Source organism: Alosa sapidissima, chromosome 17 (genome assembly GCF_018492685.1).
Source record: "Alosa sapidissima isolate fAloSap1 chromosome 17, fAloSap1.pri, whole genome shotgun sequence".
In the NCBI taxonomy this organism is placed as follows: domain Eukaryota; kingdom Metazoa; phylum Chordata; class Actinopteri; order Clupeiformes; family Clupeidae; genus Alosa; species Alosa sapidissima.
The window spans coordinates 4,688,989-4,715,489 of NC_055973.1; the positions used below are offsets into that span (position 1 = coordinate 4,688,989).

General features: G+C 43.1%; 1 protein-coding gene across 4 annotated transcripts in view; it reads left to right on the forward strand.

Annotated features, from left to right (window-relative positions):
- The first annotated feature begins 14,754 nt into the window (after nucleotides 1–14,754).
- LOC121688247 (matrix metalloproteinase-16-like) overlaps nucleotides 14,755–26,501 on the forward strand; it is a 24,840-nt gene continuing 13,093 nt past the window's right edge. For 2 of the 4 annotated variants that reach the window (XM_042067719.1, XM_042067718.1), the window contains exons 1-4: nucleotides 14,755–15,197; nucleotides 24,639–24,787; nucleotides 25,525–25,539; nucleotides 25,863–25,985. In XM_042067719.1, coding sequence (XP_041923653.1) covers nucleotides 15,051–15,197; nucleotides 24,639–24,787; nucleotides 25,525–25,539; nucleotides 25,863–25,985 — 434 coding nt within the window. In that variant the 5' untranslated portion in view covers nucleotides 14,755–15,050. The remainder of the gene's footprint in view (nucleotides 15,198–24,638; nucleotides 24,788–25,524; nucleotides 25,540–25,862; nucleotides 25,986–26,501) is intronic. The other 2 variants (XM_042067720.1, XM_042067721.1) reach the window with 1 other exon arrangement.

The window sequence follows — 26,501 nt, forward strand, 5'->3', positions numbered from 1 at the left end:
TTCCAGTAACTATATGCATGTGACAATAAACTTCCTTGTATCCTTGTTATGACAAAAACCGGATGTCACTTAATAATAGAAGCGTTATGTCATAAACGTTTATGACTTGTTTATGACACGTTCATAGCGGTGTCATGTCACTCTTATGTCGATACTGTGAAGTAAAGTGTAACCAAATATGCAGTTGAATTACAGAGCAGTGCAATTGGGCATTGATTTGAAGGATGTGTACTGTGTCTCTGGTTGTGTATCAAGACCTGTGATCTCATGCGTATATACTGTATGAAAAAAGATGTGGAAAACGAGTCTTTTGAGACTAGAAGATTTTTAACATTTCCTTTTGAATATTACAGTTTTTGCCTATTGTTACACACTAAAAATGAATGCTTAGACCAAAGCCACAGGTTAAACACATTTTCTACTTTGCACATTGTTTGCAATTCTGCAACACACTTATTGCAAAACACTACGCACAATTTCTTACAATAGACACTTTGTTCAAAAGTGAAATCTCCTGTTATCATTGGGAAAACACAAAATGCAAGCACATCTGTAACTGGTAATACCCACACACATACCTGAAAACACGTACAGAGAAAACTGAACACCAATCAGTCTAGTGTAAGTTCAAGTGTACAGGGGCAGCCGTGGCCTACTGGTTAGCGCTTCAGACTTGAAACCGGTTCGAGCCCCGACCAGTAGGCACGGCTGAAGTGCGTATTACAGGAATATGCTTCTAAGATGTCTCTTTGCAGGACAAGGTATGGAGCAGAGAGCCAACAAGAACGGCTTAAAGAAATTAGCCTATTGCACAATTACGAGCCTGATTAGCCAGAAATAGGCACGGCTGAAGTGCCCTTGAGCAGGGCACCTAACCCCTCACTGCTCCCCGAGCGCCGCTGTTGTTGCAGGCAGCTCACTGCGCCGGGATTAGTGTGTGCTTCACCTCACTGTTTGTTCACTGCTGAGTGTGTTTCACTAATTCACGGATTGGGATAAATGCAGAGACCAAATTTCCCTCACGAGATCAAAAGAGTATATATACTTATACTTTATATTGAGTATCTGCATACAGTTCTGTATTTGCCCCTTTACTCTCCATTTCTAGAATCAAAGCGGGGTTTTAAGGGAAATGATTTGATTAACGTATTTTAGGTGCGGAGAGCATTCAGTAACCAACAATATCTCATTTTTCACGGAGGTGGCGTTTAGCTGGTTTTGCATCTGAACTCTTCAATTATTTTTCAGTGTGCCAATGAAATGTATATGACCACCAACCACAAACCTGCATGCCTCTTTTGCAAGCAATGGAAAGGACATGCAGAGAAATTGAGGTGGGGTCAGTTCAAGGGTGGATATGGCACACAAGGTGACATTTTCCCCGTTGCCTGTGCCTGCAATGTTGACAAGGACTTGTGGCCAGATCTGAACAAATGTTTTTGTTTTTCAATAGCAATTTCTCCAGTAATTGTTTTTTTGTCTTTTTAATTTTGTTTTGTTGCTACATTTTTTGTCTGTTTAGAGTACATTCACTTCCAGTATTGCCTTGATAACTGTGATTCACTTACAGTATTGCCTTGATAACTGTGATTCTATTTTTCTTTACTTCTGTAGGAATGTTTGTTTTTTAAACCTTTTGTTGCAAAAAATATCAGCTGATTAGTGCAGAAATTCTGCTTTATGAGTTTCACAGAAGACTGAGTCTGAGAAAATAACAATACAAATAGAAACACAGAGACTGCAATGTTTTATATAAAACACATCAGTGTGTTGCTGTTGATTTGAGAGAGTAATTCAAATGGTGCATGTGTGTATTGTTTTGTTACAATAATTACATTTTTAGAAAGGATTGTTGAGTTTTGGTTGCAGTGTTTCATTTTGGCATAGATGTGAGTTGTTTATCTCCAAGTACGGTATGTCTTATTTGGCTTTGGAGTTTTGACATAATGAGCCAAATTCTGCAAAAAGTGTGTAAGCAATAGGCAAAAAGTGTAATTTATATAACAGGTTCCTTAGTGCCAAACTTGAGTTTAGATATTCACACCATCAGCACAGTAGTTAAGATATACATCTGTGAAACAGCTTTGGTAAGTAACTCAGTTCAAAGTGTCCAAGTGTTTCCAGGGTGGAGAAAGACTATTAATGGGCTGAGGCCAGACAATTGTTTTCTGCCTGCAGTCCTTGCTTTCACTAGAGCAAGGTTTGAAATAGTGACTATGGTTTCAAGAACTGAACAGTTCCTGTATCTCTCTCTCTCTCTCTCTCTCTCTCTCTCTCTCTCTCTCTCTCTCTCTCTGACTAGAGGTGGATTTGCTTTGCTATCACTTACCCCTGGAGGTAGGGCAGTGGGTTTGATGGATGGTTGGACTGTGTATTTCTTTCTCTAAAGGAGTTTCATTGCCTCTGTGGTTCGGGCATTTAAAGCTAGAGTGAAAAGAAAGGGTGCTGTCCTGGACCAGTTGAGCTTTAATCAAATCAAAGGAGATAGAAAGGCTTGACTTTGTCTGACAGGGCAGTAAATATTGATTATGGGTTAAAGGCAATTACAGTAATGGAGAAAAAGCCTTGAGCCAAACTTGTCTTGGCCTGAAACGGTCTGTGTTTAGCACTAAGGCTTGGCCATGAAGGCTGAGATTTAAAAGTGCTGCAGCGTATTACAGGAATATGCTTCTAAGATGTCTCTTTGCAGGACAAGGCATGAAGCAGAGAGCCAACAAGAACGGCTTAAAGAAATTAGCCTATTGCACAATTATGAGCCTGATTAGCCAGAAATATATCAAATTTTTGTGACAGAAACCTGCATTTAACAGATTTGCCCTGTGCGGTAGCGTAGTGAGTTTATAGGGATTAATACCAGCTTCACTGCCAAAGTTTGAAAATCAAGTTGGAGCACAGTATCAGGTGCCTATACAGCCTCTTATTCTGACAATTAGTCTTTTCTAATTAGAGCTATGTGGAACGAAAGAAAAATTAATAACATGTGCACGTTGTCACGTTGTGCCATTGTTTATGGCTTGACCCTGCTAGTGATTGTATGTTAATAGGCCTGCCATGCTAAAGGGACTAGCTTGGCATGGGTGCCAATGCAGGGAGAGGAAGGAGGACTCTTGGCCACACCATACAGCTACAGATGGCCATGGAACGGCAGATGGTACTGCCTGTCCAAATGCTAAACTGTAGCTCACACACACACACACTCATGTACACACATGCACAAACAAACACAGCGAAAGAGCCCTCTTCAGTTATAACCAGGATTCCAAAGCATTAGCCAAAAGTGAAATTCACACTGAATCCAACGGCATGCTTCCGGCTAAATTTCCTGTTTCCTTTTTCAGTTCAGTAGTTTTATTTTTTCCACAAACAAACAAATACACTTGCACAGACTCTCTCTCCATCCCCACCCCCTCTCACTCACACACACTTTCTCTCACACACACACACACACTGTCTCTCTCTCTCTTACTCTCTCTCTCTCTCACACTCACACACACAAACACACACACACACACACACACACACACACACAGTATGCATTTGGCACACATGCACAAGGTAACATGTATAAACACCAACCCAAGTGCTTTGTGTATAGTACATCTGTGGGTAAGAAACACGTTTCATCACTGGCACTGCTGTGGTCATTGTTTGCTTTTCTCCGATAAATAATACTAATTTAGCTCAGAATATGCAGTATAAGGCTTCACCGATCAATAGCATTTGGAAATGAATTGCCAGGTAGAAAAGTCAGACAGAAAGATTTCCATCTGACATTGCATCCCTCTAGCATTGTGGATCAGTGCTGTATATAGAGCCGGTGGCCCACAGCAGCACTCATTATTACAGACTAAAATGTGCTAGCTAAGTGTGATAGCTAAGGGCTTGGCAGACACACTTGAGGCTTTCAATGGGAAACGGTCTCCCAGCAGGACCATTTAGGACATCATGTTTCTGTTTATTTTAGAATAGGACAGGTGGGCAGAGAACTATAACCTGCACTTGCTTCATACGCCTTGTCTTTAAACCTTTATGATTTGTGACTTCAACAAGTTCTAGTTCTGTGCTAGCCTATAGACCCTTTCAACTGCTTAAACAGACAGGAATTGCTAAGGCATTTCTGGTAGCACAGAAAACAACACTGAGCAAATGGTAACTTGGGGACAAACAAAATAAAAAAAGTAAACATTTTGTAGAGCATTACGGTAGTCAGATTGATTTTCATATCAAAGTATGTGTGTTGGTTTTGAACATTTCAACCGGAAACCCTCTAGGAATAGATTGAAAGGGTCTACAGTACAGGCCAAAAGTTTGGACACACATTCTCATTCAATGCGTTTCCTTTATTGTCATGACTATTTACATTGTAGATTCATCAAAACTATTAATGAACACATGTGGAATTATGTACTTAATAAAAAAAGTGTGAAATAACTGAAAACATGTTTTATATTCTAGTTTCTTCAAAGTTGCTATTTTTTTTTATTATTTAATACCAAATATTCATCTGGGCCAAATAATTTTGCATTCATTTTGAATCATTAATTTTGATGCCTTCAGTGAGAATCTACAATGTATATAGTCATGAAAATAAAGAAAACGCATTGAAATGAGAAGGTGTGTCCAAACTTTTGGCCTGTACTGTATATAACTTGCTTTTCAATACAGTGAATGATGGTGGATTGATACAGGGGTTAGAGGCACTTTTTGGAGCCCTGATGCCATATCCTTGTAAATTCAAAAGGCATATCTACACATTATATTGTACACATACTGATACAAGCTGTCAGGAATCATTTTTTCTGGGTCAAAAACAGGGGTAGAGCCTCCATTTCTGAATCAAGGACAGAGGTGGAATGTTAAAGTTTGAAGTAACATTTTTCAATGTTAAACCCTATGAGACAGTACAGTGCTAGTACACACACACACACACACACACACACACACACACACACACACACATACACACACACCAAAGAACTATGTCAGTGTGCTGTTACCTGTAGCAATAACTGTTTTGTGTAACTAGGGATTTGGTGATAACAGAGGTGACATGCCAAGTGGAGTCATGGCCACCCTTAGTTGTCCTGAGACAAACAGGTTTTTTGACAATGACAAAACGCACGCTTGAAATCAGATCTGACAGTTTTCCATCTGTTACCTGAGAGGAAGGGGTCTTCCTGATGAGCTGATCTGGGTGGTCAGTGACTTCAGAGATTATGTGTAAAAAATATCAGGTTTGGCTGCTAAGTAAGGTACCAAATAGTATTTCTCTCTCTCTCTCTCTCCCTCTCTCTCTCTCTTTCTCTCTCTCTCTCTCTGCCTCTGTCATTATTTTGATGTTAAAAACTCTTGTCTGTAGAAAATGACAATAACTGACTGACAAATCCATTGCATGTGTAACAAGCCAAGTGCTAATCTCGCTCTCCAGATCCTCAGGAGACATGCGAACAATGAAGCTTGAAGGTGTTTCTTTTAGTTTCCTTGGAGGCATGCCAGTTCGCTTCCCTATGGATTCTGAAGGAGACGAGGTGCAGGTAAAGTCTCATTATTCTTTAATGGAAAGGCCATAATGTACTATAATATACTGTATATACTGTATATATACACATGACAGACTGTGAAGGGTGAAGCGCACGGCACAACACCAAGGAATAGTGAAGGCCATGAGTGTGAAGGTGCACAACACCAAGGAATATATATATATATTGGGAGCATTTATGCCTTTAATTTGATAGGACAGGGAAGGGAGTGACAGTAAGCAAGATGGAGAAAGAGATGGGGTGGATCCGGAAATGACCCGGGTCAGACTCAAATCTGGGTCCCCGTAGGCATGTGGACCCCAAAATGGTCTGGGTGCTGTATAGCTGTTACTTTCATAGTGGTCCTCAACAATATTACAGTAAAAGTGTATTTCACACTCTTTAACTTCAATGTTAAAGGGACACCAGGCAACGTTTTCGTGTTAATTAATCATCTTCGTATGTTGGTATATGGTTAAATGACTCATTACAGGGCGAATGAAGACTCTCTCGCCCGCCCTTACTGCCTGTAGGAAGAATATTGCGCTTGCAAGTTCGGTGTATCGTACCCCCCGACCTTCAGTCTCACAAAGTCTCTGACGTCGCGTGAAGCAGGATCAGTTTACATCCTGCATCCCCAGCACAGAGGCAGGCTACAGAAACGATTGTTGCAAACGTGTGTATAATGGTAGAGCCAGCGAATAAGCAGCGAAAACCCTTGACGGAAGATGCAAAGAAAAGGAAAAGAGCTTCAGACTGAGCGAGGGCTCGCACACGTATCGACACGTACAGACGCTAGAGGGAGCTTTGTAGAAAAAAAGCATCAGGCTTGCCTGGTGTCCCTTTAAAATGCTAAATGCTAATTAGCTTAAATGTTATTCTACTGCTGTAAGTCGCTTTGGATAAACAAACAAATGTTAATGTCTATGGTGGCTCTATCAGAAGGGTCTTGGAATGTACAGTATGTGTGTTGTTTTGCAGTGACTATCTACTCAAAAACCCCTAAAACAAACAAACTAACAAAAAACAGTTTGAAAAGGAGTGAGAGCAGAGTTTGAGAGCTGAAATCTGGAAATAGAACACAGAACAATAGTAAAGTAAATACAAGCCTGCAAACCAGCGGGCAGCTGTGCCCCACTGGTTAGCACTCTGGACTTGTAACCGGAGGGTTGCCGGTTCGAGGCCCGACCAGTGGGCCGCGGCTGAAGTGCCCTTGAGCAAGGCACCTAACCCCTCACTGCTCCCCGAGTGCCGCCGTTGTAGCAGGCAGCTCACTGCGCCAGGATTAGTGTGTGCTTCACCTCACTGTGTTGTGTGCTGTTTGTGTTTCACTAATTCACCGATTGGGTTAAATGCAGAGACCAAATTTCCCTCACGGGATCAAAAAAAGTATATATATACATACTTAAAAGCCCCTTTGTTTACATTGACTTCACCGTAACCTAAGAGACAGTAATGTATGATCTGCCTGTAACCAGGTTAAGAACATGAGAACATGAGACCATAGCCTATGGTCCATAGGTCTCAAGAGGCACGAGAGAACAAGCATTTGCTATGGGGAAGGACCTACGATGAAGTCTTCTGGGGCTGTGGAAGTATAGTGGCTAAGGAACTTGGTTGGCATGCAGTGGTGTGGGTTTGATTCCTGGCTGCCACCCTTCTTTGGGAGACTGGCCCCGGCAATTGGTATTTGTAAGTTGCTTTGTATAAATATGTCAGCTGAATGCATGAATAAAAATAAAACAAAACAAAAAGGGTTCAAGACTTTCTGATTGCATCAGAACCACATCACATGGTCACAGAGACAGTGTGTTTATAATGACTGAGCAGGTGCCTTTGAGTGCCTTGAGCCGTTTAGCATCAGATTTGACCCACAGCCAAAGTATTTTGGTATGCAACAGCATCATCACGGCAAATATGCAGAATGGATACCTGGCCACTGGCCAGCTTCTACACTCTTAGTATGCAGCTCGCTCGTGTCCGTCCTCCTTGAAAGCTTCCGTGCCAGCGTTCCACTTCACTCATCTCCAACTCCTAAGCCACTATTATGTTGAACTTCAGACCACTTAACCTTGGACTTAAGGGACACGTGCCATTAAAACAGCAGTCTTCTATTCTGTTTTTACAAATGATACTAAGGGTCTGATTACAATGTTTAGCCTCTATACAGTGCCACACATCATTTCTTTTATGAGAGAGTCCTCTGTATCAGTTTATTTCTACATATTTTTGGTTTAAATTATATACTGTATATTTGCTGACCCATATCTAGGGCAACGCCTATGTTTCTGTGTATTTCACTCTAGTTTGAGCTTGTAAAATCGACTGGTACCCATATAATCACCAACCCACGCAGTTAAATGTCAATAAGTTATCTGACATATCTCTGTAGGCTGCAGTGTTGATTAAAGGAAAATTCCGGTATTTAGTCCCTTTTCTCCCTTTTCTGGTTTCTAGCCACTCGGTGAGTTGCACAGTTTTAAAAACGAATGTTAAAGGACAATTCCGGTGCAAAATTAACCTAGGGGTTAATAACACATGTGTACCGAGTTCGACCATACGCTGGGATTTGTTTTCATTCTAGTCGAATGTGACCAGTTTAATTGCAAACCGCTAATTAGCGTTTAACGCTAGCCTTCGGGGCACACGTACAGTAAAAAGAAATCGCTATTTCTATACCACTAACAAGGCTCAAAATAGCACCACACTTACACGGTAGCATAATGAGGGTCTCTACATGTAAACCGAAGCATTGAGAACTTTGTAAGTGTAGCCTACAGGCAGTTTATTAAAAACAAACACATTACGTTCACGTCTGGTATACGGAGCCCCTAAGGGGACATGAGCAAAAAAATATCTAAAGTTTAGTTTCATGTGCTCACCTGAAACTTTCATGTTCTCACGTGAAACTTTCAGCACATGAAAGTTTTGTGTGCGCACGCAAAACCTTTTCACATGAAACTTTCATGTGCGCACATGAAACTTTCACATGAGCACATGAAACTTTCACGTGCGCACATGAAAGTTTCACGTGAGCACATGAAAGTTTCAGGTTAGCACATGAAAGTATTATGTGAGCACATGAAACTAAACTTTAGGTTTTTTTTTGCTCATGTCCCCTTAGGGGCTCCGTAGGTTCATATACAGGCAGGCGATGTAAACTAAAATCAAACGTAATTTGCTCAATATAGGCCTATCAGAAATAATAGCTCCGATGTAACATAACTTGTCTAGTGTAGCCTACTTAGTGGATGTCCATCATGCTCTGGTATATCGCCACCTCCAATTTCTTTTCAGGACATGGAAAAAGTTTCAACTACAGCCCTGCTTATCAATGAGGGGAAATCTCCAGACCCTACAAAACACTGCGTCTCTTGGGTGTCGCGACGCAACACGTCCCACTTCCAGAAGTGCGAGGTTGTGTTGCGGCATTGACTACAGGTAGCTCTCTCTCTCTCGTAGCCCTTTCTCGGAGCTCCCGCTGCTCTTCGTCGGTATATTCCGGTTCGAAAAGATAAGGACATCCATCAAACCGAAAGGGTTCATCCTCGATGTCTTCAAATTCGTTCAAATAACCTGCCATCTCCTATGTCTCCTGTTTGCGTCAGTGCTTTCTTTTGGCAACAACGTTTCACGATTTTCACTTCACATCCCAGAGTTCTGTTTTCCCAAGGCGCCTGCCTGTATGTGAACCAGTCGTGAACGGTAATGTGTTTCTTTTTAATAAACTGCCTGTACACTTACAAAGTTCTCAATGCTTCGGTTTACATGTAGAGACCCTTATTATGCTACCGTGTAAGTGTGGTGCTATTTTGAGCCTTGTTACTGGTATAGAAATAGTGATTACTTTTTACTGTACGTCTGCCCCGAAGGCTAGCGTTAAACGCTAATTAGCGGTTTGCAATAAAACTGGTCACATTCGACTAGCATGAAAACAAATCCCAGCGAACGGTCGAACTCGGTACACATGTGTTATTAACCCCTAGGTTCATTTTGCACCGGAATTGTGGGTTGTTTTAGGACATGTTTGAGCATGCCTGTAGGCAGCCACTCTGACTAGTCAAAGGCGATTCAAAACGAGTCAAAAAAGTCGAGACAGGACCAATTGTCAAAATGTCGGTGTCCACCACTCTAGTTCATCCAAAACAAACCAGAAAAGGGACTCAAAGTGCTAAATACCGGAATTTTTCTTTACTTTTCTTTTTCTTTAATGATTGATAATTGCTGGTGATATACATCCTGTCCATCATTTGTCAACCACCTCACATACTAACACAACTATTAGTTAATGCCAGTATTCCGTGTGACCCAGTGAATATGGTCTTTGCACAAGCCGACTGCAAGCAATACTGTATAACAAGTTGTGAGAGTATAGCAGAGAATGGGTGGGCCCCAATCCACATCATAAGATAAATATGTGTTCAATTCTGTTCATTATGTCATTATTTTATTCCGGTTTTCCAGTAGGGGAAAGAAGTGTGTCTCATTTTTGAATGACAGTGATAGTGACACATAAGTAGACAGAAGACAGTGACACATAAGAAAACTGGGTTTTTTTGCAACTTGTACAACTTTTAACTTTTCAAAACACCAAAGCAAGTAACTAAGAATTAGCTCCCGCACTGAGGTCTCTAAATTTGTCTGCGGTTTGTTTTTGCTTTAGTTTAGTTTAAACAGGATGTTTGAAATTGGATCCAAAGCAGAAAAATGGTCAGGCCATCCACAAGAGACACATAAAAGTGACACAGAGACCATGTGCGCCAAGTGTTGCCCAAGACACAGATTCGGCAGTGCTCTGGGAGGGCCGACTTCACCCTGGACTGCCTGAGACTCTGCCCAGCGTGGGGCATCCATGTGGGACTAAGGCGACCACAGCAGATTGCGGTGGGAGTGTGCGGAGGGTGTTATGGACGAACAGATGACAGAGCAGCCCACCAGTCACTCATCTGTGCCATCAGCCACCACATGCCTGCCAGGAGGACTCTGAAAACTGGGACACCACAACAAACAAACAAACAAACACATAGGAAACAACACTGACGTGTGTGAAGTGTTGGGAGTGTCAGAGGAGTGTGTGTGTGTGTGTGTGTGTGTGTGTGTGTGTGTGTGTGTGTGTGTGTGTGTGTGTGAGCGAGAGAGAGAGAGAAAAAGAGAGGGTGTGTGTGTGTATGAGGGAATTTGGGAGTATGACTTCGTAGATTAGTCTAAGTGTAAGAACAGATGACGGAGCAGCCCACCAGTCGCTCATCTTTGCCACCAGCCACCACATGCCTACCAGGAGGACTCTGAAAACTGGGACACGACTACAAACAAACAGATAAATAAACACAAAACTACACTGAGGTGTGTGAAGAGTATTGGGAGTATCAGAGGAGCTTGTGTATGTATGTGTGTTTGTGTGTGCTTGGTCAAATATCCGCCTGATGCAGCACCTTTATGGATTCCCTTGAAGCACAGCAGATGTTGTAATATTGTATTGAGGTTACCCACCCAGGTTAATAACCCTCACAGTATTCTCCCTTGTCATCCCATCAACTGCTCTGCATGGTCTCCTCTTTATTAGTCTGCTTGAAATCATACACGTACCGTCTTTTTTTTTCAGTAGGATTCTTAGACTAGTTTATATGGGAATGTTGTTTTTAGAATAGAATAGAATAGACACAATAACATCACTGGACAGACAAACAGACTCGATTACAATACCCTCGGCCCCTCGTTCGGAGTGAGGGTAATAACTTCAAGTTAGATGAAGAGCTCTTGTGGATGACTTACAATCTCAGCTGACAGCCGAGATTTTACGTAAAGCCATAAAGGCTACACCATCCCGACAAAACATCTGATGCTGAGCAACCCAGTGTCTCTGGAGCAGTCTTAAATATCTTCGCTCTTTAATACAGTATCTTCGCTCTGCCAAGTCTGTGCCAATATGTGTGGGTTCAGGATCTGAACGATTGTCAGCAGCAGCAACATCTATGGTATACAGCCTCCAGGACTTATTACAGCTCTAGTAAATCAATCCTCTCACTCCTCCACACACACACACATACACACTGTCATACACTTACACACACACACACACACACACAGAGTCTCTCTCTCTCTCACACACACACACACACACACAGAGAGAGAGAAGCATGCACACACACACACACACATAAACACAAACCCACACACAAACACAGAGAGAGAAGCACACACACACACAGAGAGAGAGAGAGAGAAGCATGCACACATACACACAAACCCGCACACACACACACACATTCTCACCACAGATGGCTGAAGCCCCTTTGCTAATATCCCGGTGGGATATCTCATATAAACCCGGCCTGCTTTAGCTGGTTATAGAAGGACCTGGAGTATTGGCTGTTCTGCGGAAGTGTGGGTTGTGATCCAGTTTATTTCTGTACATCATATCTAACTTTTATCCTTTTGTCCCCGCTCCATCTGTCATCCGGTTTAATCCACTTTGCCATCCATCCGTTTGTACACAAGCACAGGTTCAGGCCTCACTTACCCCCCTGAACCCCAGTAGTCAGCTGAGGTTATCACCTATGAGCAGCTGGGCAAAAGACAGTGCTGATGCACTGGCTAAATTATACAATATTCATGTGCATTTTATTGATTGTTTTATAACTGTACAAAATAATTTTTACACACATATTTACACTTATTAATTTAGCAGACACTTTTTTTTATCCAAAATAACTCACTTGTCAATTATATTACAAGGGCTATACTGTCCCCAGAGCAACTCGGGGTTAAGTGCCTCGCTCAAGGACACATTTATAAATCTATTTCTTTGTATCTGTAGCATTGAGATGTTCCCTTTTTCCTTCCTGTGTTACTGTACTGTGAGAACATTCGACCTGGTCATGTTCTTTAAGTTACCCTTTTCTTTAAGGACCAGTGAACTCTAGTTTTGGTTTGCTTGTGCCTATTACCATCTGCCCTGTCTGTTTTCTGGGGTTGTTCTATGAGTGTATCCATAGCGAAGTATTAATTGATCATAAATGAGTGCTGTTGATGGTGTGGATGGGCCTACTGGTTGTTCTCCTCACTCAACCCTGGCATAGCTTGCCCCTGTACAGGGCTGGATCCGAACTGTTTCTTTCTTCATGGTGTGGGGGGAGGGGGGGGGGGGGTGTTACACTAGGGGGGCACTGCATTGATGTGCACCTATAAGCGTAACACAGTGTGGTATTTCGTTGTGGTATTTACAGATCTTCAGTGTGTAGTGCTTGTTATGTTGCAGGCTTTGTTGCCGTTGTGTTTACGGTCTCCTGTGTCTCACCAGGGGACCCCTGAGCTGGGGGTTGCGTGGGCCAGTCCGACCTTTCTGTGCCGAAGAGAATTAACCAGTTTTCCTCAGCGGTGCCCTCCATTTTTTATTCATGATACTTTGCCTGTGCATGTATACAAACTTATACATTTGAGCTATTTATATAAATACATGCCTCTTTGTCAACTGTCCTTGTGTGGGAAAGGCATAAAACCAGCCACATTACACACTAGGAAAGATTAAGGGGTTTCTCCTGCCCTTGGTGAAGTCAACATAATAAAGTAGGTGTTCTGCATGTCAGGAACCACAAATGTACTGTATATACATTTATTTTGAAATACATTATTACTGTCTCTTTCATGTCTTTGATTCTGTATATGGACCACTAAGACCACCAGAGGATGAGCGTGCATAAGTGTACCAGTCAGAGAAAAAATCAAAGCAGATAGTAGATTGAAGTGTTTGGTAAGTGCATGGTAAGTGCATGTTATGCACATCGGGTTGATTAGATGTGTTGGGAGAGGAGGCACACGCAAAAGAGTTGGGTGTTCTAGAGTGTCTTAAGGTTAGAGAGGTATGTCCCATGCTCTAGTAGGAATTGGTAGAATGTTCCATTATCATGGGAATTACAAACTAGATGTATCGCTAAGCAGTACAAAATATGACCGCCGTTCAGTCCTGCACATTCTCTCCGCAAAAATAAATCATGCTTGCAATTTGTCTCCATCTCCTACTTTGTGTATGTAAATGAGTGTGTGTGTGCAAGGGACACTTATTATAATGTAGAGTGAAGTGCTGCCTTTCTTCTCTAAGAATCAGTGTAGCAAGTTTCCCCTCTATGCAGCGCCACCACTGCCACCTACTGGACAAATACGGTTTGCAGGAAAAACATAACTAAAAGTAATCAAGAAATTAGATATTAAACTACAATAATGTAATCCTATTAGTAGGCTATTTTTGAGTGGGTTACATGTGCATGTGTGCATTTGCTTTTGTGTATATGTGCTTCTCTGTATGTGTGTGTGTTCGCTTGTGAGTGTGTGTGGGGGGGTAATGGGGTGTGTGTGTGTGTGTCTGTGTTTCTGGTGTTGCTCTGGTTGTTTCAGTGCATGCGTATATGGTGTTTGTTATGGGATTCTGTACTGTGTTCTGGTTGATGGCTGTTTCAGTGCATGCGTATATTCATTCATGTGCAAATCTGTCATGTCCTCATGCCACTCTGTGTTTCCGCTGTATGAGTAATGCGAGTGTTGTCATCACCAGTCTGATATATACTGATAGTCATGCTGACAACGGACAGCAGCTGTGCCTACTCACATGAAAACAAGGCAAGCAGACAGGCCTCATTCACAGGCTGACATTTTCCATTTTGTAGTGTGGGAAGATGGAAAAGGCCTGAATGTATGATAAAGATTAAATTAATAGATATAAAATGAAGCTCACATTTTGAATAAGCTTATAATAAACTATTGTCTAGAAATATCTGGAAAGGCTTAAAAGCGGTCATGATGGTTTGATTGATGCCATGTCATCTTTCTCTAAAATCAGGTGGAGAACGCTGGTGAGACTTGGCGCCCTCTACTGGACGGTGGTGATAGCGCCCTAATAATTTGGGTGGATATGTATGTGACTGTATATCTTCGAGCCTTCCCATGCATCCCATGGACGAAGCGTCCGGCTGTTTAGGCCTGCTGGGTCGGCGTGAGATGCGAAGAGATCGGAGGAAGAGGAGAGTGGTGGTGTGTGTGTGTGTGTGGGGGGGGGGGGGGGGGTTGGGGTTGGGGGGGCTTGCGCTGATAACACAGCCTGGCTTCAGATCCAACATTCCGTGACGTGGGTCGCGCTCGGTTCTTCGTATGTGTGTGTGTGTTTGAGAGGGAGGGAGGGAGAGAGATGCTCTGTTTTGTGTTGGGGGACGGGGGGTTGAAAGACGCATGCGCACTGTGGTGATGTATGGTTGAAAACGGATCGGGCAGCTATGCCGCGGAGGAGCAGCCGAGGCGGAGTATGTAGGAGCTTATAGCAGTGCTGTCCGCAGGCGCTGAAAGACACCGGCCAGTCAACAAAGAAAGCGGAGATATTCGGCGAAGAACACGATAAGGGCCTCTTTTAAATTTCTTCACATTTGTGCTAGTCGACGAATTTTCTGGGTAGTGAGTGCCACATCTTCAGCAATGTTTCCAGCCGCGTGAACGCAGGGAATTTATTCCTCCTTTTTTATTTGCATTTAATAAAACAACCAAACAATGCACGGGGTCGCAATGATTTTGTTAGCATTCGGTTCTAGAAGACATTTGAACAATCTTTGTCAAGAATCGCTTTGCTTGCACTTCATTCTGTGGATTTTAACGTTATGTGCGGTCCACGCAGAGGAGCGACCGTTCAGTGTTGAGGTAAGGAGTGGACGAAAGGTCACTTCCCCTGTTTCAGTCCCATTAAAGGAATATAACATTTCTATATGGTGTAGGCTATGAAAATCAAGAAAACGGACGACGCTTGACGGCATGGAATCGAGTCTTACAATGAGTTCAGTGTTTAGACCCTTCTTGAGCGAAACGTTCGCCCTCAGGAAATGGAGGGACTGGCAGTCCTGGTACCGCTCAACTCCCTCGGTTGTTCACAATTTTACCCGGGATTATCTTTCTGTGATTCAGGCTACACTTTAATGACAGGTGTTTATGTAAGAGTGCAAAACTCCTGTCATGCCGTTATTTTAAGCATTGGTAGGAAAAATCAGACGGTGGTGGTAAAAACATCTCCGGGCAAGTATTGCGCTGGTCATATGAGTAGTGCAGCGACCGAGGCCGAAATAGAGAATACAGTGTTCAAGTTTCGGAAGCTTGAGACACACACTTTCAACGGTTTCTTTTTGTTGTCGCTGCCGGTCGTCACTTTTCTACCAGTTTTATGTCAGGTGGTTGCGTTTAGTTAAAAAAAAAATGGCTTTATTTGCCAGATACGTCAATGTTTTGGCCACTCAGCTCAGGACTATTGTCTGTGTATTTTTGACTCCAGAACTCTTATATCACATATAAACACTTGTGTCACTGCAAATATATGCACCCGGGCTTGGTAGATGAACTTAGAGTTGAAATGGCTCATTGTACAGACACAAAGAATATGCTCAAGTCAGGAAAAGTCGAGTGTGGGAATCAAACTGAATAGCGCTTGGCTCGCGTCTGTTCCCTGAGGCCAAGCGGACGGACTGGCTCTGCAGGTCACCAATGAAAGGGAGCTGGAGAGCTTTTTTGGCACGAGGAAGCACACCATACTGTGTGACATAGGACAGAGGGCACTGCCAGTTAACCACCAGGGCCCTCCCGTCTGCCGGAGTGAGCTGATGCCATCACCATGCCCCCCTCATATAGCTATGCCATCCAAAGTCTAAAGGTTGAGGGAATTGCAAACATAGATTTGCACTGGCAAAAAGAGGCACAAGCGTGATTGCACACACCAGCCAACACATCAGCTCTGAAGCGAGTTGCTAAATTAGGTTAGTACCAGTAGGAAAGGATCCATGTGCGTTAAATGAAAGGACAAAGAGAAAGACAGTGGAGAGACAGAGATATTTATACTCTGTGCTTCTCGCTCTCTGATGTTAAAAATGGATGTGGGCGCAGAGCAAAGAGCTTTATTGGCGTGGTTTGGCCAAGGTTTGGTCGGTCTGGCGCTAGAAAATACATATAGTACACACACACACACACACACAGTGGTTCTCAGAGTTGAGGAAAAGGATGAGCCTCTGCTGTTCAGATGAGAGGCCAGGGATCTGGTGGGGAATAAAGGTCTGCTTTATTTCGTGGGGAGGCTGTGTGGTGGATATTTTTAGTTGGAAAAGTGAATGTGTGTGTGTGTGTGTGCACGCGCCTTGTGTTTCACCAGGTGTGTGTCTGGTGAGACAGTTGAGTAATGCCAATCACTGGGAGATAAATGGAAGATTCATGTGTTTGTGGAGAAACTATTGTGTGTGTGTGTGTGTATGGTAGAGAAACTATTGTGTGTGTGTGTGTGTGTGGTAGAGAAAATATTGTGTGTGTGTGTGTGGTAGAGAAACTATTGTGTGTGGATGTGGTTGTTTTGTGTATGTGTGAGAGGGAATGTGTGTGTGTGTGTGTGTGTGTGCACACAAATTCACGCTATGAGTCCAATGAGTGAAAAAACTGTGTATGTGATAAAGATTGTGTGTGTGTGAGTGTGCATATGCTGGTGTAGAGATTATGTTATTATAGTTTGTGTGTGAGCATTCTAGGGATACAGTGGGTGAGTGTGTGACTGTGTGTAGTTGTTTGTGTGTGAGCATTGTAGGGATACAGTGGGTGAGTGTGTGCGAGTGGCTAGCGGATCAGATCTTCTTTCTCACCCTCTCTGTCACAGTTAGGAGCCTGTGTGTGTGTGTGTGTGTATTTGTGCCCGTACATGATGAAGGGATCTCGTCCAGATATGCATATCAACTGCACATCAACTAAGCTTATTGTCTTTTTAAACTCACTGTTATGCACTCAGCATCCCAATATCACTCACTCACCATATCTGTTGAGAACCCTGATATCAGGCAAACTATCACATACCACTGTGACATACATACTCCTGTCTCAAACACAATACAGTCTTTATTGCTCAACCACCCCACCCCCAACATACACACACACACAGTTCTATAGGCCTACACCCCCCACAACACACATGGTACACTGTCATAGACACTTTTGTAACAAACACAAGGACCTTCATACACACATACACACACACACACACACACACACACACTGCTGTAGTGTTGCCTCACAGTCCCCCCTCTCATGGCCCTCCTCTCTGCTGTTACACACTCAGGCCATTCACCTACACATGAAAATATTTTTGTAGGGCTGAAAATGTAAGCCGTGATTACGCAAGGCTGACTGAGGGGTGTCTCAATGTAGAGGCGATCGGAAGAACTCGGAGCATCTAGACACTAGCCTACTACACACACACACTAAGCATCTAGACACTAGCCTACTACACACACACACTAAGACACTAATCTAGACACTAGCCTACTACACACACACACACTAAGCATCTAGACACTAGCCTACTACACACACACACTAAGACACTAATCTAGACACTAGCCTACTACACACACACAAAGCATCTACACTAGCCTACTACACACACACACACTAAGCATCTAGACACTAGCCTACTACACACACACTAAGACACTAATCTAGACACTAGCATACTACACACACACACTAAGCATCTAGACACTAGCCTACTATACACACACTAAGCATCTAGACACTAGCCTACTACACACACACACTAAGACACTAATCTAGACACTAGCCTACTACACACACACACACACACTAAGCATCTAGACACTAGCCTACTACGCACAAACACTAAGCATCTTCTAGATACTAGCCTACTACACACACACACTAAGACACTAATCTAGACACTATCCTACTACACACACACACACACACTAAGCATCTAGACACTAGCCTACTACACACACACTAAGCATCTTGACACTAGCCTACCACACACACACACACTAAGCATCTAGACACTAGCCTACTACACACACACACACTAAGCATCTAGACACTAGCCTACTACACACACACACTAAGACACTAATCTAGACACTAGCCTACTACACACACACACACACTAAGCATCTAGACACTAGCCTACTACACACACACACTAAGCATCTAGACACTAGCCTACTACACACACACACACTAAGCATCTAGACACTAGCCTACTACACACACACACACTAAGCATCTAGACACTAGCCTACTACACACACACACACACTAAGACACTAATCTACTGTAGACACTAGCCTACTACACACACACTAAGCATCTAGACACTAGCCTACTACACACACACACTAAGACACTAATCTAGACACTAGCCTACTACACACACACACACACACTAAGCATCTAGACACTAGCACACTACACACACACACTAAGCATCTAGACACTAGCCTACTACACACACACACACACACACACACTAAGGCACTAATCTAGACACTAGCCTACTACACACACACACACACTAAGACACTAATTTAGACACTAGCCTACTACACAAACACACTAAGCATCTAGACACTACTACACACACACACTAAGACACTAATTTAGATACTAGCCTACTACACACACACACACACACACTAATACACTAATCTAGACATTACTACACACACACACTAAGACACTAATCTATACACTAGCATACTACACATTCTACACACTAAGCGCACAGAAAGTCTCCCATTTCAACACCTCTACATCTAGTATACTAGGCCCAGGGCTTATTTTTTATCACTGAAGAGAAAAGGCTATGCCTATATAATGTGATAACTTTGAAAGGACTTTGGCGATGCCAGGAGGTGTGGACACTGCTATTCTACTATAACAGTATACAGTAGATGAGAGCTACTGCCCTCTGTAGCATCGACTGGCCATTCTGATCCTCAGCTGCTCTAAGCACATGGCTATCAGCAGAAGAGGATACTGTATATCCCAGATGTCTGTAGTGCCGCTGCTGACTATAACAGCTATCAGCTACAGAGGTGACGGCAATGACCGCTGCCTAAAGAGCTATGTGCATTAGCAGGCAGGATAGCACAGGACACGAGGGCCACCAGACATTGAGAGGTGCTTTTAGGTAGAGCCCAAAGCTGCAGCCACTGATTGGAAATGAACTGGGTCTGCTACGCTATGCTACGCTAACATGGCTGATGCCAAGGCCAGTTACAGATGGACTGACACTCAAGCTACAGTGCAAAAAGAGACCTTGAAGCAACAATAAATACTATCTTTTAAATACTACCCTTACAGACTAAACACTATAGCCAGAGAATGGTAGTGACAACTAGAAGTAATCCAGATAGGTTGTAGTGGATGAAAATGCCGTGTGTGGGCAGTGCGGGTCAGGTCTGTTATATTCGTGAGAAGTGTTACTATGCAACTGTTTACTTCTCTTCACCTCAACAGCTGACCCTTATCTGGACAGAGCCTGGTTTCAGAGGGCCGTCGGGATCATGTGTATGTCTGTCAAGCCACCATGGTTAATGGAATCTGGATCGATATGACAATTAGCACATTGATTGTTTTTTATGGCATGGCTCAAGGCATACAAATTTGACTCAGGCCTGCTTTGCTTGTCGATGGAAGTTTGAGATGTTAATTGCCATCATTTGAGCAAAATTAAATCTTTAGCAATGTTCTGAAATTTCAACCATTGATCCTGTGCCTATGTGTGTGTGTGTGTGTGTGTGTGTGACCACTCAGTTATTCACACTAGTGGATGAATGTCCTTGTGAATAATTTAAGCCAGCAAGGCAGCACTGTGAGATAAACACACAGATAAACACACCCTCACCTACAAGACCATGCCAAAACCATCATGCACATGCAAAATACCAACACAAACACCCACACATGCACATTAATACGTCATTTGTGTCATCGCTCCATCTAATCTATTTGAGTAGTAGATATCATTCTGTTGCCATAGCTACAACTGACCTGTAGTAACATTGGGCAATGTCAGGGAGGCATTTGCCACGTGCTCTGTTGTCATGACAACAGCAGTCTCCCACATCTCTTTGGTAATGATATCTTCATGCAGACTTTTAGCTTGGCTTTGATGTTTTCATCTGTGGAAATTAGTGCTCTTTTCACCTGCAATCCTTCTGCCACTGCTGCTACTGTTTATGTCAGTTCGCCAAACTCAAGAATGTGTAGTGTGTGTGTGTATGTGTGTGCATGTTTGAGTTCACAGTGTTTGTTTGCTCACAAGAGAAAGTGAATTTGAGTCAAAAGCTCATAGATAAAAAGATCGCACACACACACACACACACATGCACATTGATCATTGATGCCTAAATGGTTTGAATTATTTGATGACATATGCCTAAAGATAATGCATCTGCCCTGATTCCATATCATCAATGTAGGGAAAACACCACCATCACAATACATTCAGAAATCACTACCATAACAAACCGCTGAATATCCAAACGTACAACTCAAGTGCACGCTACACTGCACCCTCAGTCTCCTTGAGCTAACGTAGCCTCCCGTGGAGGTTGATGGACGTGATGGTTACCATCGACGTCCTGTCCTGCGTAAATGAAACGCAAAGCTGCTGCCGCTCCCGCCAATGACATCAATGAGAGTTCCTCGCTCATTGTCTGTAATGGCCTCTGACGGTAATTGGTTTCTCCAAACATAGCCACTCGTGCCACACTCGTGTTCGTGCTGCGTTGGCTATTTCTAAGAATCAACCTGCAGGCGAGTAATAATTTGTACTCACATCTCCTCAAGCTAAGTTAATAAAAGATAAAGATATGAATGTGTGGGACCAGAAGATGCAACATGGACTGTTTTATTCCCAGACATATTTAGAGTGAAAATAATTTCCAGGGGCTTGTGATATGATTTGAATCATATTGGCTACAGAGGAAAGAGAAGCATTTGATATTCTGTGTTGAGTAAATGTTTCTCTAAATGTCTGTCTGTTGGTCAAATGGTCCTCACCTTTGTTGATGTAAAGCAACAAGTATACTTCTGTGCATCAGCTATGCTTTACGGTCATGCGTATATCTACCATCTACTGTATTGCCATTGCACTCCACATCCAGTTTTGCACAGGCAATACACAAGATCCGTATGGATACATGGACATGGCTGCAGCACAGAAAGACTGCACTGACCGGATGTATGATGGATTTTGCGTCATCTGTTCGGTGCGTAGACCGCATCCGTAGAAGTATACTCAGGCCTTTAAAGTGAGACTGATACAGTCACAGGTACAAATAAGGTTTCAGTGGTGCCCTGTAAGAGAGCTATTGGAAGGTCTGATAGATAGTCTGCAAATGCAAACCCAAACCCTGTAGCTTCACCTCTGCCCACAACAGATGCTTAAGATTCTGAATACCATCCAGCAAAACTCAGGATGGGATCCAGGATGTTGCTAGCAGATGGTATTTAGGATGTTGCTAGGATGGTATTACAATTCCGGTTGAAACAGAGCAGAAATCAAGGATTATTTTATTTTACCATGTGTATCAGTATTAACATTAGAAGTTGATCATAGTATACCCACTACAGCTAACTAGACTACACAACAGTATACATTACCCACTACAGCTAAGTAGACTACACAACAGTATACATTACCCACTACAGCTAAGTAGACTACACCACAGTATACATTACCCACTACAGCTAACTAGACTACACCACAGTATATCCACTAAGCTAACTATACTAGTACATCACAGTATATCCACTAAGCTAACTAGACTAATGTGACTAATGTATACATTACCCACCAAGCTAACTAGACTACACCACGGTATATCCACTAAGATAACAAGACTACACCACAGTATACATTACCCACTAAGCTAACTAGACTACATCACAGTAGGCCTATACATTACCCACTAAGCTAACTAGACTACACCACAGTATACATTACCCACTAAGCTAACTAGACTACATCACAGTATATCCACTAAGCTAACTAGACTACATCACAGTATATCCACTAAGCTAACTAGACTACACCACAGTATACATTACCCACAAGCTAACTAGACTACACCACAGTATACATTACCCACCAAGCTAACTAGACTACACCACGGTATATCCACTAAGATAACAAGACTACACCACAGTATACATTTCCCACTAAGCTAACTAGACTACACCACAGTATACATTACCCACCAAGCTAACTAGACTACACCACATTATATCCACTAAGCTAACTAGACATGTACATTACCCACCAAGCTAACTAGACTACACCACAGTATACATTACCCACCAAGCTAACTAGACTACACCACAGTACATTACCTACCAAGCTAACTAGACTACATCACAGTATATCCACTAAGCTAACTAGACTACACCACAGTATACATTACCCACTAAGCTAACTAGACTACACCACAGTATATCCACTAAGCTAACTAGACTACACCACAGTATACATTACCCACCAGGCTAACTAGACTACACCACAGTACATTACCCACCAAGCTAACTAGGCTACATCACAGTATATCTACTAAGCTAACTAGACTACCACTAGTCTACACCACTAGACTACACCACTGTCCAGCTGGGTCACCAGTCCCCAAGCTTTGTGACTCTGGCACATAACTGAGCACGACAACCTGAATAAGCGCAATATGCGATATTGTACAATCGCACTGGCATCGTTGTAGCTTCTTACACCTTTCAGCTTCTGCTGACTCTGCACCAACGTGTTACAAATATCAAGGGAGATTATTTATCATTAGTCAACAGTAAGTCTTGGTGGTTTGGTCTCTTGATATGTTGACAAATGAGGGAAACGGCATTTATAATAAGGCTTGACGGGAGACAAGGAGTCCTGCTCACTATCAGCAGGTTCTCAGCCATGTTTTTATCCTGTCCATGTTTGCACAGTGTCAATGATTTACTCACATATTTACTCTGAGTACCTACAACCAGTGGTTAAAGTGGGATTTGGCAGGTGGGGGAACCCTAAAATCCAGTGTCGGTGGAACAGGGAAAAATGACTCACCGTTGGACAACATATTGAGTATTGTGGTGTAGCAATACTTTTTGGACAAGAATTGCTAGCTTCTTGGTCACCTCTGTACACACGAAAAATTAACTCACCGTTTATTTTAACAATATCATCACGCTATATCATTGGTATGAAAGAATATATTTATTATTCATTTATCTGAGGTGGCGGAACTGCGTTCCTCCCTGTGCCCCCCCCCCCCCCCCCCACACACACACACACACACTAACCCCTGCCTACAACAGCAACCTAACTTCAACACATCTGCTACACCACAGCATGCCACGACAAAGTAGAAGTGCACTGTTTGCCAAATGCCAATACATCACGTCCTCCCATGCACACACAAAGCCCTGTGCATGTACATGCATGCTGGTTATACGTATACATGACATGTACGTACAACACAATGCATTGCGCTCACAGACGTGACTAGGTAGGTACTCATGAGCTGCTCTACCATACGTGCAGGGCGGTACTCATGACCTGCTCTACCATACGTGCAGGGCGGTACTCATGACCTGCTCTAGAGAGAAAGAGAGCGACTGTCCTGTTTCTCATCCTCCACGCTTTGCTGTGATCAAATACTAAAATGGATTAACCAACATCACATGCACAAGTCTGTGTGTGTGTGTGTGAGAGAGAGAGAGTGTCTGTGTGTGTCTATAGTTGTATGTGTGGTTATGTTTAACAAGATTACTGTCAGCTACGTGCAGCAGGAGCTTGTGTGTGTGCGTACACACATGTCTCTGAGTGTGTTTGTATTATGTGTGTGTGTGTGTGTGTGCACGGTGTTGGCGGCAACCAGGGAAGCTGAAGTTCAGTGGGGATTTCCCAGATCAGAGCTGTCCAGATGTAAATTGTAAAACCCCTTCAGCTTTGGTCTCCCCTGTTTTGATTAGCTTTCACGCACACACACACACACACACACACACACACCTTGTAACCTACTTTTCCTTTCTCTGGCGCATACTCTCTATTATAGACTAACACATCTCTACTGCCACCCAAAACAAAGCCTCTTAATCTAATCTCATATACTTTGTACTGTAAAAAAGAGTCAGACAACACACACACACACACACACACTCATGTCTGTACCATGTTGAACTGTGTGCTGTATGCTTCTCTCTCTCTCTCCTTCTCTCTCTTACGTGCATACACTCATGTCTGCTCCCCTGTTAATGTGTGTGTGTGTGTGTGTGTTCCAGTCATGGCTCCAGCGCTATGGTTACCTGCCTCAGTCGGACCCGCGCGTGTCTCTGCTGCGCTCGGCGGAGACGCTCCAGTCGGCCATCGCTGCCATGCAGCGCCGCTACGGGCTCCCTGTGTCCGGGGCACTGGACCAGAACACCATCGAGTGAGTCTCACACACACACACACACACACACACACACACACACACACATTCACATGCAGACTACATACTACATAGACACACAACACGCACACAGTCTACATATACATACAACACCTACACACATATGCACATGCATCACAGACACACATCACTGCATATACACACACTCACATACACACACACACAAAGACTGCATGTACATTCCATACGCATGCATATGCATGCACACTTACAAATACACAGTATACCACACACACATGCACAAACATAGACACGATATGGTCTCACATTCACCAATTTTCACCCATTCACACACTTTTAAATTTTACACCCCTCCTGTTTATGATGCAAAATATCTAATTGTGGCGTAGACTCACATTCTCTCTCTCTCACACACACACACACACACACACACAAGCACTCACACTCACACACACACACACACACAAACCAGATCATCTTTAGAGAGCATGCACAAGGCATGGAGTGATACCAGAGAGATACCAGATCATCTTTAGAGAGCATGCACATATTCATACACACAAAGTAACAGCAAAGAAAATACCTCCCACATCCATGCACATCTCCAGACACACACACACACACACACACACAGAGAGAGAGAAAGAGAGCAGCGAGTCACCACATGTAAAGTAAAGTGAAGAGGAGTGTGTGTGCTGCCTGTGTCCTATCTGAACGCTGTCTCTTTCCCTTTGCGCTGCTTTGTCATGCGGTAGCGCTAACACACTGAGGTGAGGCATCTTTTCTTTTGCTTCTGTGGAGTCCCACAAGTCAGGTTTACATAACAGGGTGTGTTGGAAGGTGTTTTGTGTCTATTTGGAGCAGGTTGGTGGTAGTGTGTGTGTGTGTGTGTGTGTGTGTGTGTGTGTGTGTGTGTTCATCTGTGTGTGTGTGTGTGTGTGTGTGTTTGTGTGTGTGCATGTCAGTGTGTACATAAGGATAGATAACAGTCTAGCTATATAAATACTCTCATGAAAATGCCTTCAGTACACTCCATCTAATGTTCCCTCCCTCCCTTCCTCTCTCTTTCTCTCTCTCCCTCTCTCTCTCTCAGCTGGATGAAGAAGCCTCGATGTGGTGTTCCCGATCAGTTTGGGGGTGCTTCCAAATTTAATGTGCGGAAACGACGCTACGCCTTAACAGGACAAAAGTGGCAGCACAAGCACATCACGTACAGGTACCATGGTCTCCACAAACACACCCTGGCATTACTCATGCACACAGAATGAAACAGATTACCTTTTTTAATGGAGAACATTGTTTGTTGGTAGTCTTGGTGTGCTTCAGTGTAAGGCCAACAAACATATACTGTATGTCAATTCTTTTCTAATTTATTTATGTGTTCAGCTGTGCTTACAGAGTTGGCTTACTGAAGGAGACTTCGTTTTTAGATACACTTAGCAAAACTGTTTTTAGAACACTTAAGCAAGCTGTGCATTCTGACTGACTTCAAATGGACTCTTGGACTCCCGTCCACTCTGTCATAAACAATAATAGATATAGAAGGCAGTGCAGGTGTCTGAACCAATCAGTGAACTAGGACGTGCTCAAAAACACAGACTTCCATAACTGCCAACTGTTTTGCATACACCCAGCATAATGAATGAGAGTGGGCAGATTCCGACAGTGGATAAGTCTGGCAGGAAGTTAAGAAGAACTGTCCGCAAAAACCCTTCACTAGTTTCAGTCACAT